This window comes from Spermophilus citellus (genome assembly GCF_964194105.1).
Source record: "Spermophilus citellus genome assembly, chromosome: 13".
NCBI classification, from domain to species: domain Eukaryota; kingdom Metazoa; phylum Chordata; class Mammalia; order Rodentia; family Sciuridae; genus Spermophilus; species Spermophilus citellus.
The window spans coordinates 46,197,731-46,211,300 of NC_138193.1; the positions used below are offsets into that span (position 1 = coordinate 46,197,731).

Here is a 13,570-nt window from a genome sequence, read left to right on the forward strand (position 1 = left end):
TTCTTATGAAAGAGACTGCTATTTAATATGAAAGCAGGTATACTGATCTAAAGGTGAGAGGAGAAGATGGCATTTGGAATCTGAAGTGGCAGAGCTGGTGATGCTTCAGCAGGAGCATGGAGGTCAATAAAGGTCTAATTCTAGATCTTTCTAGCCTGCTCTGCTCCAGGCTGCTGGGATTGCTTCAGAAATGCTGTAGATGCCATAGTCCAAGGGAACTGTGCCTAATGAGTTCAAGGACATCAGGGATTGGAGAAGAATCAGCACCACATATGATATCCTCAAAGAACTTGGGTTATGTTGCCCAGAGGGGACAATATTTCATAGATTGTTCTCGAAATACCTGAGGGACTACATGCAATGACCTAGGTGGCTGTTGCACTACAAGTAGGGTTTTTTGTTTGGTTTTGAAAAGGGGGTGTTGACTTAGATGCTGAATGATTCCTAAGTGTGCTGGACAGATACCTGGTGGTTTCAGTGATCAGTCACAGAGACTACAGGAGGTTGAGTGTGAGGACAGAGTCAAGGACTGCCTCATGCAGTGTCAGACACTACCTACGTGGAGCTAGAGAGCGCTTTAAATGTGACCACGGCAACATGTTGAAATACTGGGCTAAATAAAATGTATGATTAAAGTTTTAATTAGTGACACTTGTTACTCTTTTCTAATGTGTATACTAGGAAAATTTCAATTAAAAAATGTGGGTCCCAGGGGCTGTGGATGTGGCTCAGTGGTAGCGTACTTGCATAGCATGTGTGAGACACTGGGTTCAATTCTCAGCACCACATATAAATAAGAAATAAATAAAGGTCTATCAACAACTAAAAACTTAAAATTAAAAAAAAAATGTGGGTCCTGTTATATTTCGGTCAGATATCATGCTCTTGGAGTCAGGACAGCAGAAGTCCCCTTCCCACGTAAATGATAATAGTTATAAAAGTATCTGTCATTGAAGCTTCTGCATATGTACTTTGAAGAAAGGGTCCTATGGCTAATAAAATTTTTTATTTGATTATTCTAAATCTAAGGTAATGTAAGGAGAAAAAATAAGGAAGGGAAAAAAATAAGGTAAGGAGGAAAAAATCTTGCAATGCAATATTATGCAGAAGTTAAATGGAATGAGGTAAACTGTGTCTTAGATTAAGGCATATTTTAGGTGAACAAAGCAAACTTTGTTAAGAGCTTAAAAGTCAATTATTTAATATATATATATATATATTATATATATATATACATGTTATGTAATGTATATTTTATATATATTTTTCTAGTTCTGCGTCTATATATATTTACTTCAGTTATTATTTGGAAGACATACCTGACAACACAAGTTTTCAGTGGGAAGTTAATTGTGTGCTGATGGAGAATTGATGTGAAGCAATTTATAATGCTTGAATTATTTTTTTATAAGGAGAATGTAGTTATCTATGAGAATAATGCTACTATACTAACACTAATACTCTGAGTAATCTTTACTTCTTTATACTCCATGAGCCTTGTGGGAAGAGAGTGTTAGTAAGGGGCAATTGAAAAGTACCTGGGTTACTCCTCAGTTGGAATTAAATTTAGGAAATGCATGCAAGAAGCAGGCAGGCCGTAAGGCTGCAGGATATTCAGTGCCTATCTAGGCTTGCTGGAATCACTTATTCCTTTTTAAGTAAAGGGTCCACCTGGTCTAAATAAGGAGCCAAGCAATTTACCAGGTTGCAGCGAGTAATTAAAAAGCGAAGACGACACTTGGGATCCCTACTAGAAACTCAGATCAGCTGTGTGTTACAGAGGCCTCACATACCCTGATCATCAGCACAGCCTTTCTGATGTCCCGAACACCGTCATACACCAGGCGAGAGGCATCGATGAATTCATTCTCCTCAAATGGTTGAGGGACGTTGGCACTCAGGGCTTCAATGGCAACCTCGACTTGTTCAGCAAAGCGTGGCATCACTGGGATAAACAGAGAGAAAAGCAGTAGATGAGGCAATCTTCTCTCATTGCAGCCCTTGGGCAAGGTGGTAGACCTTTCCAGCCAGATGGGGTTGGTCCAATTTAGTCATCTTTGTGGCACTTACCTCTGTATGGCAAATAAAATGTACACCATTCATGTTGATGTATGCAAAAATGAAAACTTTTATAACCCATCCAAGGTAGTGTGGTGTAGCATAGGAGTATAAAGTACATGTTATGCTAACCTGAGCAGAGTTCCACTTCTACTGGTTACCAACTGTGAAACCTTGGCCAAGTTTCCTTAGCCCTTCTCAACCTGCTTATCTATAAAATGTAGTAAGATCTTGTGCTTAGATTCAGTGGGGATAGTGCATACAAAAGCTGGATGGAATCTAGCCCATAAAATGTATCAATAAACATTTAACTAATATGAGAAATTATAGTCATAACTGGTAAACAGCTGGTCTTAACCCACATGGCTTCACAACAGCATGCAAATGAAATGACCCAATACATTTCATTTTTTTTTTTTGTTGGAAATGCAGAAATTGAGACATGGTGGTGGGAGATGGGATTGAAGGGAGGTGTGAAGGACTCATAAGAAGAAAGAGGAAAATGACAGCAGAGTCCAGCAGAAAGACCCATTGAGAGAAAACCAATGGACTTAAAGGAAAATTTTCCCATTTTGCCAGGATCATTCTGATGTGAAATAAAATGTGCATATAAGTTTTTAGAATGATGACACCTCTTTCTTCTCACAGGGACACCCTCAACCCCCTGGAGATTTGCAGAAAATAAACTTAGTGGAAAGTCTGTAATGTTTCCACTGACTACTTAAAAATTGCTGCTGATTCACTGATTCTTGAAAATTGTAATTCAATTTTTTCAGCTGTTACCTTGTAACAACCAATTAGGAAACAAAAGCCAAAAGTACGATTCGTTTTATTTACAAGGACAATAAAACAGAAACATCATCCATCTATTCCTGTTTCTGAATCTTCAGGCCTCATTCCCTCTTGACGCTCATTTTCATGCTCTGCGGAAACTTTATGCATCCATTTTAATACTGGTGTGAGAAATTCTGCTAAATTACTCTACTCTTTAGGGGAAGAGTGTTCAAGATAAAACATCCCAAGAAAAGTGTGTTTCTACCAAGAAAAGTCAAATGTAAAAAAAATAAAATAAAAGCAGAGAGGAAGAGTTAGAGGAAAACAGTAACCACTCTTTTAATAAACACTATCGAAACCAAAAGCATGTATGGAGTAAATTTCCTTCTGTGTGTGAATTATTATGACGAGTTCTCTGTACTATATGAATTTTGTTTTATTTGGGCTTTTGAACTATATTTAGATGGAAAAAATTTGGAGAATATGGGACTGTACTGCTGCAAATATTAATCATATAAAATTGAGGTGATTGATATGCCAATTATGCTAATTTGATCACTATACAATTTATATACATATCAAAACATCACGCTGCACCTCATGAATATGTACAATTATTATGCCAATTAAAATATTTGAAAACTATATTTCTGAAACAAATGCATTAAACTCAACTATTTTAATTATTCCTTTATGTTGTGAATAAACTTTTTCTACACGAATGAAAAATACAGATAAATGAATTTCACCTCTTTGACCACAAAATAGATTTTATGTTGTGAATAAACTTTTTCTACATGAATTAAAAATACAGATAAATGAATTTCACCTCTTTGACCACAAAATAGATTTTATGTTGTGAATAAACTTTTTCTACATGAATGAAAAATACAGATAAATGAATTTCACCTCTTTGACCACAAAATAGATTTTTTTAAAATGTATTTGGCATTTAGGAGCGAATATTTTTCTTAAATACATCTGCAGATTCTTTTTCTTTCTTAAACTGAAAATTCTGAGTTATATGAATTCCATTCTATTTGATGGTTAAGCTGCTTTAATAATGACCATCAACGATTTTTATAAATTGATACACTGTCAGGTAACACTTAGAAGCATAAAACTGCCTCTATTGTATAGCTAATAAGGGTTAGTACTCTTATATGTACACAGGATAGATATACTTTCAAATCAATAAAGAAAAAGAAAAAGTTGACAAAGGCAACCCTCAATTCATAGAAAAGAGTCCATATACTGATATACTGTATACTAATATGTATACAATAAGATAGTTTTCTTCACTAATAATTACAAATATAGTAACATAGAAAATGATTTTTTCATACATATTGGTTCAGGCAAACAAATTATAAATGGGACCTAATTCAACTGCACATTTTGGTGAATGCTTTTAACAAAATCTAGTAAAATGAAGCTTTCCACTCCCAGATGGTGAATGAGGACATTATCTAAGGCATTGCCAAATATTAACTTCTACAGAGATGCTGATTAATCACACTGAGCAACCCTAGGCTGAAGTCACAAGAATGTCTTTGTGTCTCTTGGTTACACTCGTTCCTTGTTAGGTTATATATTCTAAGGTTACAAAGAAGAAAATTATATAAAATTTCAGAATGGTAATAATTGCTTTTCAGAGTCCTGTCAACAGGCTACAACCCAGCCTTATTCTGAATCCTCCAACTGAGGGGGAACTGTTGTGAGATGTTCACTCCAGATGCATGAGCAATAATGTCTGGGACAAAATGAACCAAGGCATGCAAATTGGGGGTCAGCCAGTATATTAAAGTAAGTCCTAAGGTCAGCAAACTGAACAGAGATGATTATTTGTGGAAAATTTAAAAATACACAAAAGAGTCTTGTGCATATTTTAAACATATAAGCATTTGTATATGTCTTGAAAGACTGTGCCACCTTACATATAGTGTTTACCTTTGAGAGGGAAATGAAGGTCATCATTTTAGTCTCTGTTCTTGTATCTTTGACTCTTTTTTATCATTCAAATATTTTAAATGAAATGTTATTCTCAGAGTTGTATGTTTCCTTTTAGAAGAAAGGCTCTGAAAAACAAAGTCCTTTCTACGGTCAAAACATTATAGAAGAGCATTAAGTAGGTAAGTCCCTTAGAAATTGGAACTGTGGTAAAGTGTTTAGTATTCTACCTTCATAAATGTCATCTAGAAAGTGGAGTCAGGTAGCCCCCACTGCCCAGACCCTGACCCCTATGAACATATTTCTATCCACATGGCGATCTTTCTGGAGTCTGAGGGGGCAAGAGCGGGGTTTGCTACTTCTGTTTTCCTTGTGCAAGGTCACTCTGAAGAAGAAATGGAAGGCTGAAAAACAGTCGGTGACAAATTATCTTGCTCTAGCTACCTCCAGGCCTGATTCTGTGCCCAAGGGACAGGGAAGATAATACCTAGGGGGACCCTTTTCACGAGAAGCTCTAAAATGCCAGGTCTGGAGGAGGGCACATTCTATTTCATCATCATGGAGCCCAGCACCTCTCAGTGACATGCTAGGGTGCAGGTAACAACTATGGTGTCAGTGACCTGGCACTGTCAGAGCAGGTAGAAATAAGCCATTTTATGAGGGTACTAGAACAGAAATATCATCAATTTTTCATGGAAAAAAAAACAGAAGGGGAATAACATCTTTCTCTATGGTCTAGTCCTAAGTACATTCAAAGTTTATTTATTTAGGACCTTACTATTATTTAGGACATTACTACTGCTCTTAGCCTGTATAGCTTTTCTATTTTGTTCCTCTTACTCCTGGTTTAATTTTATTCTGTTTTGCTTTTGAGAGTGATAAGTCAGAAAAACAAGAGTTTATAGAACAATGATCCATCTTGGTAGAAACCTATGTGTTAATTTAACTATGAATTCTTGTACCACATTGGTAGTGCCTCAAAAATTACATGCCCCCCAAATAATTCTGAGATAGAATTATATATTAAGAGTTATATATTAAGAGTTTGTGATATAGGTGTATATAAATAGAATTTTATTTCTACTTTCTGACTTGCATCCAAAAATGTGGGCAAAACTTTGTTATTGTTGATCAAAAATACTGAATTGCTGAAAAGGTGATCAAAGTTAGAAATAAACTTTCAAATTCTAGCTATACTTTTGTATGCAGACTGCACACTAGGTCACAAAATGATGGCATTCCAGGAGTATGATATCAGAATTAAATGTGCATATAAAAATCAAGGTCACATCATTCCAGTGTTGATGGAGATCCTAAACCATAGGTAAGGAGGTTCTGAAATGAATCCTCTTGAGAGACTTCAGAGGCGAAGTTTCAGAGCACAGGGTGAGTTAGTCAAATGAATGAGAAGTTGTGCTAAAGTGCAAGTAGGACTGCTGACAGGGAAAAATCCAAGGTTAACTAGAGGTGGTGGAGATGAACCTCCAGCCAATCCCATTGTCTCTGAGAAACTGTCTAAAAAGCCCTTGCTCCGACTCTAAACATTCCAACGTACTCTAAAATCTTTCATTAGATACAGACACACACAAACATCTGGCATCTATAGTTCATCTCTCTCCTGCTTGTTTTACCTCCTATTCCTACATATACTCAAGTGTTCCAATTAGATTGAATTATGCCTGTGTCTCAAATATGACATAAAGACAAAACATGCCAAACCAACATGCCCATAAATAATTTATTCTCTTATATTGAAATACATTTCTCTTTGGTCAGATGAACACCTCCTCAACTTTCAGTCTTCAGTTTAGAATTAATTGCCATCTTCAATTCTTACATATCCCAAAGCATATAGTTTTCCACAATTTTATGACATCCTAATTACATGCATACATGCAGTCGTGTGCGTGCGTGCACACACACACACACACACACACACAATTACAGTACTTAGTACATTAAAGTTGGTTGGCATTTCAGTATGTCAACTATTTTGCATATGAGTCACTTTTAGGCAGAGTCCACAACTTCTTCTTCCTTTACATCTTAAGTCTTTGTTATCCTTTTGGCACAGAGAATCTTACCACTGGAAGAGAAAGATGATGGGATGGAGGAAAGAATTCTTTTGTCAACAAGTTTTTCAGGGATAAAATGATACGTGTCACATTTCACATTTTCTCTCTTTTTCTGCCCATTGTTCCATCCTTTTCCTTTGCTTACAGTAGGCCAATTCACCCATTATTCTTTGAAAAGGAATTGGGAGTATAACCTTATTGATTCACTACCAAAAAACAGGTTTTATGGGACATCATGAAATAAACTGAAAACAGTACACGATGGATGGTACATCTGAAAACTAGTAAGTTGTTACAATTTGTCTTGCAAATTGAGCTCCCTCCGTTTTATGCCCTTCTTTCTCCTCAGCAGGGCCACGTCACCCTCGTGACAGTGCTGCATTGTTTATAAGGAATTTACTATGAAATCTACCTTCAATACAGAATTATATGAACTCACTTCTTGAAATTTCCTTTATGTCTTGATTGTCAAAAAGGCCATGATAGATATTGTTTCATTACAAATTTATCAGGTCCATAGGGAAAAAAATTTTAATTAAGTTAAAACTTGGGCTAGGGATACAGTTCAGTTGTAGAACATTTGCCTATCATGTGTGAGATATTGGGTATACACACACACACATACACACACATACACACACACACACAGACAAAGAAAGATTTCAAATCCAGTTTGTCAAATAAAATACTCTTTCTAATAAACCTCCTAGCTTAAGCTAATATATTCTTGTGAGGCTATTTTCCTTCTATCTCACACTTACACCACTTTAATTATTTAATTTATGCTAGCTGATTGATTTTAAATCTTGAGTAAAGTATCCTCAAATGCTTTTTAAACATGTGGCAGAGACAATGTAGAAATGAAACTTAAGCACTCTGTCTATATTTAAATCTTCCCCTGTCTAGACCAAAGATACACTGGCTTTGCTCCCTCTTGATAAGGCTTCTTCAGGTTGGAAGATATTGAACACTGGAATCCAGAAGCAAAGGCAAAGGCAAAATAGCCCAACTCAGTCTGCTCCTTATTCCCTTACGATAATCCATCAACTATTTTTCCCTCTTCAGAAAACCACCATGACCGTGCTGGACAGTCCTAGCTCTTCCATCCTGTGTGCATCCTTGGGTATTCTTTCCTCGTCAGTCATCTCTCTGTGGGAGTTCCAAAAGGCTACTATTTTCATAAATTCATGTTTGGAAAATTATAATGTACATTTCTAACATCAAAATCAAATTCAAGTCCCAGAAGGCCATACATAACCCATGAGCTGAATTGTTTGATAAAAGATGAAAAGGATGGCTTAGAAAAAGGAGAAGAAGAAAAAAAAAAAAAACAGCAACTCTAAATTCCATTCACAATAACCACCCTAAGAGAACCAGGGAGCATCCATCTGCTCTTGTCTAGACACAAACTCCTTTCCCCAAGGAAAGAAACTGCTTGCTTGGAAGGTTTTCTTATAGTTTAAAATAAGCATCTCAAAAATAATCACAAACGGTTTATAACTTAAGAGGAAAGATGGCACATTTAATTCTGAAACTTGAGGAATGAATAAAGAATTGAGTGTGATGCCTTATTTAGCTTACAGTGTTTATCAGAACCTTGCTTGATAAATACAGTTTAATTTGGCATCAGTGGGATTTAAAGACTGAGATGGCGTTAAGATGTAGTAAAACACTTGCTAAGAATTCCTTTCATGTGATGTTAAAGATTCTGATTTTGATTATTAAGTATCTAATTTTTAAAAGGGTAAAAAAATGCCCTTAAAAGAAAGCAATTTGTCATTATGTTTCACTTATATTAATAAACATATTTGACCTTCAACTCCAATCAAGGCTGGAAGAAATGAAGAAGCGGGTTTAGATCTAAAGGGGTTAAAATTTAATTTAAAGAATCAATACACATGACACAGGTCGTAAGATATACACACAATAGACTTGTTAGGGGACAGACAGATGTGAATAGTGGGAACACGAGGCTAAGGGAATAATTCTACAAAAAAATGGGGCCGCTGTGCTGACCTCCCACATTTTCTTTTCTACGAAGCAATTTACCTGCAGCCCTGCCTGGCTTAAGGAGACAGGATATGTCACATTCCTCAGCAAACTACCTGTTATCTACAGGAGAAATACAGACATGAAATAATGTTGATAGGAGGAACCCAAGTTACTCTGAAGGGGGAGACTTTTGTGACCCTTTTCACAAACCAGATCTCAAAACTCAGGCAGATAAGGATAACTCCTTCTAACCATAAAATCGGAAGGATTTATGGTTAATCATCCAATTAGAACTGTTCAGCATGGGCCAAGGTGACCCAGAGTTGTTATGGCAGTGGGGACTTGAAAGTCTGTTGTTATCCTGCTGTCAGTCAAAAGTGAAGAGGTGGGCCCGGGTGGGACTGTCTGGAAACTTCTCTGGGATCCCTACAAAACTGAAGTACAGGAGAGGCATGTTGTCCCCTTTTCCCTCTGAGGGAACACACTCTCTCCCTTAAGAGTGTCATTTTTCCCTTTTCCTATCCTTTCTAATAAACTCATGCCTGTTACTCAGAGCAACGTGTCTGAAATCTTTCTGACTTGATTGCAAGGATCGGGGTTTGAAAGGGGTGGGGGGTAGGGTTCTTCATGCTGCCTCATTTTCCCAGAAGTCCCCAGCCCTGAAACTGATTGACTACAGGAAAACAAACACATGCATTAAAATAGGCAATACGCTTCGTGCTTCACAATATGAGTGTATTTGGTTATAAGGTATTTAAAGAGATGGTTAAGTTAAAGTGAGGCCATTATGGATTATCTTAATCCAATCTGATTGATATCCTTCTAAGAAGAGGAAATTTGAACACAGAGAGACACCAAGAACACAAAATCAGACAGAGATGAGCATGTGAACAGGCAGCAAGAAGGGGGTCATCTTCAAGCTCAAAAAAGAAGGCTCAGCAAAAGACCAAATGCCGAATGATCTCTCTGATTAAGGATGTTGATCCATAATATGCAGGGTGTTGGAGATGGGAGGATTAAATGAACTCTAGATAGGGCAAAGGGGAAAAGAGAAGGGAGGGGGTAGGAAAGATGGTGGAATGCGATGGTCATCACTACCCTAAGTACATGTAAGAAGACAAGAAGGATGTGACTCTACTTTGTGTACAACCAGAGATATGAAAAATTGTGCTCTATATGTGTAATATGAATTATAATGCATTCTGTTGTCATATATAACAAACCAAAGTTTAAAAAATTTTAAAAAAGAGAGCTCAGGAAACCTATCCTATAAATACCTTTATCTTGAACCTTTAGCCACAAGAATGATAAGAAAATAAATTATATTTGTTTAAGCCAAAACAAACAAACAAACAAAAAACAGGCAATAAATAAACAAATGGACAAATGCAGAGTTTGAAATATAAGGCCATATATTGGAACCAAATGAATGTCACAGATAATAAAGGTAATGGGTGTAAGGAATGGGATTGGAATTTGTTGAGATGCAGGTTTTATGGGACAGTTAGAGGACTTCACTGATAAGGAAGAAATGGGCTAATGTTAGAAGACAAACCTGGGAGGTATGGGATCTCAGGGTCACTTTGACCATGATAAATAGAACCTCTCTGGTTCTTATGTCCATCAGTTATTTCTGGTTATTCAGCTACACTTAGAGGTTTTCATCTTCCATTATCAAAACAATTTCTGGAGTACTAAAGTGACATACTACATGTGCTTTCAAACAAGTGCCTGTCAGTGTATTCTTCACCTCTCAAACTGAAGCACCCATCATTGATATGGCATATTCCCCTCTGTGAGAAGCTTGGTGATGGGGCTACATACTACCTCAGTTTGTGCACACTGCATCCTGGCCTCTACTGCCAGTAGGCACCAGCCCTCACCCTGCTGGACATGACATACAGGATCCACTTCTTCTCCACTACCAGCAACATGGATGCTAGTACTGGTTCCCTTGAAGGGACAAAGAAATACCACATATGTGCAGTTCCCAGGATTCTGAAGCCATGCTATGATACATTGTAGGTATGCAGATTTATGTCCTTTCTTTTGTATTTTCTTTGACAATGGACACTCTTTGCTCTGTGTCCCCAAATTTATAACACATAATTATGTAATTGTGAGCCTTCCTATGTCCACCTCAGCCCATCTATACTATGTGTTGTGTATTTTATTAATAGGTTAAAATTGTGCATCTTCCTTTCTCTTCATAAGTTTTTATTTTCTGAGGTGATTCTTCAGGCCCTGTGCTGCATGAGCTGCACATGTCTGAACTGTCACAGAACACATCATTTACAAACAAGCCCATGTAGAAAAATCAATTTTCATGTTTCAGTATGGTTAAGGGTTGTCTAAGCAAAAATGACTGGTCACCTGATCCAAAGGACAACTCAACAGCAGCCCTAAAAAAAATATCTTGGAGGGAGGTTCACAGTTTTATTTCCTCCAAGATGTTTGCTTACATTTCAAGGGGGGATAAAACCAGGAACAATATACTTCTCTCCCAAGAGTTGTGCCAATCTAAGTAGGGCCTTTTCTGGAAGGAATATGGTTATAATAAGAGGCAAATACTTCTCTCTTGCCCTGAGAAGGGAAGGGGCAGTTGAAGACCAATTGCTATGTAACTTCCACGTCCATAATTTTGTTTCTTTTCCTATAGTGCAGACTCTTCTGCATACACAGAACCCATCATCACACTGTCCTGACAGGGAAAATGGAATGTGGGGAACTAATGCTGTCAACAAGTTAATGCTCTGAGCCAGAAAACTTCACGTGTGTTTTTAGGACAAAGCAAATAAATGAAGATATTTAAAATCCTTATCAATCAGCTGTCTGGGATAACATAGATTGTATAGGATTCAGTCATATAGAAAAGACATTGAGACAAACTACACATTGCCTTTTTAAGGGATATTAAGTGATTGAAATTTCCTTCTCATTCTTCCTATATTTCTGACTCCCCACCACCAGGACCATCAAAGCCACCAACAGGCACATCATTTCCTCAATATCACTATCATTTTGACCTTTCAGAAATAAATAAAATACTTTACACCAATAGTAAGGATTATATTAAAGCACATTTAAAATATATTAAAATGTCTAGGCTGAGCAAGCTCAGTCATTATAGCTTCTGTAGAAGTTCATTACTTCCATAATCTAATTTCAAGGTCAGTCATGGAGAAGTGACTTAGACTGGAACAGTCCTTCCTATCTATAATACCTAACTTTTTTGTCTTCCCAATGAGATGTCCCTACCACCTTGTTCTAACATTGATATTATTTCCCTCCGTGCATCCCTTCCCTCAATCCAGCCACAAGGATAAGGCAGATGGCCCAAATCCGTACAATTGTAAAATGCTACCCTACTGTGAGTCCAAATGTAGGAAGTACGCCCCAAACAGTCAATCAGATTGCTCCCCTTTGAAATGTAGAAAGTAGAAGGGAGAAATTCTCTCCATTTATTTAGGAATCTTGGGCTGTGAGCCGGAGGTTGCCAATGAACATATTCTCTACTAAAAATAAAATGTGCAATATCCCAATGGTTTGTGTTCATTTAATCAATGCATATATATTAAATGCTAATTGTATGATAAAAGCCTTCTAGGCTGTGGGTTCACACAGAAGCACCTGCCTCTAGGAACTGAACCTGGTTATGAGCGCAGCCTTTAACGCTGAAGAGGAAATACGTCAAAAGACTGAGAGTTCTCGGTTTCCAACTGAGATCTGAGTTAACATTAAAGAATAAGTTCAATAAACAGATGTTGAGAAGGAAGAGGAGGAGGAAATGAAGAACATTATAGGGAGGATAGTGGGAGCTGTGTAGATGTGTTCTGATAGAACAATGAAGCACCTATCCAGATGGAGCAGTGGATTTATACACAGGATTCACAAGCACTATGAGTTCCTATGGAGAGTGGTCACCAAGAGACCAGGAACAGTGATGTAAATACATATTCTAAGATTAATAATATTGGCCATCCTTGAGTGATCAAACATCAAGCAATACACCAAACTGTATCCCAGAGGGATCAACTAATTTGTTTAAGATGAAAGTTAGTTGGCAGGCTACCGTAGGTTTACTCCATTGCATTGAATTGAGATAAAAGGACCCTTCAAAATTATTTCCAGCTGAGTGCTTTCTATTTGCTGATCCTCTTACATTTCCTATGTGAACAATACAAAAAGGAGGTCAAGAATCTCCTTTCTCTCTTATTAAACTTCAGGTTCTAGACCTTGGAAGTAAAAATCGTACTACTGGTTTGGCCTAGGTGTTCTTCAAAATAATGGAATTTTAACCTCTTCCTCCAGAATGATCAATAACAGAACACTTATTTTAAAATATTTTCATCTTAAATGTCTCCCTTTTTGGTCCTCTAAAGGAGAAATGTCTGACAGAGTCTCAGAGCACTCTCAACCCAATAATGGTCACATTGCCACAAATCTGCAAGAGCTATCAAATTTACAAAAATGACATTTGAATATAATCCATTTAGCAAAGAATGAACAACTCTATGGATATCTAAATATGATGTCACTAATATATTTTTACCCCCCTCAGCCTTCTGCAGCAACCTGACTTTGCAAATGAGATCTCTGAAGATGAGTCTGGTCAAGCGTGTACTAACTACCAAGCCGTTGGCAATTTGTTATAATTCAGGTTTTATTGAAGACCCCATCAAAAAAGCTATGTAAGTATTTATTGGGTCTGCTGTAGATCC

The 13,570-nt window shown here is 37.1% G+C and overlaps 1 protein-coding gene across 8 annotated transcripts in view; it reads right to left on the reverse strand.

The window, feature by feature from the left end:
* The window catches only part of CTNNA2 (catenin alpha 2), a gene marked incomplete at its 5' end in the record, with an annotated part of 976,113 nt that overhangs the window by 76,972 nt on the left and 885,571 nt on the right, over window positions 1–13,570 (reverse strand). For all 8 annotated transcript variants that reach the window (XM_081264879.1, XM_081264878.1, XM_081264877.1 and 5 more), the window contains one exon: window positions 1,794–1,945. In XM_081264879.1, the coding sequence (XP_081121005.1) occupies window positions 1,794–1,945 (152 nt within the window). The remainder of the gene's footprint in view (window positions 1–1,793; window positions 1,946–13,570) is intronic.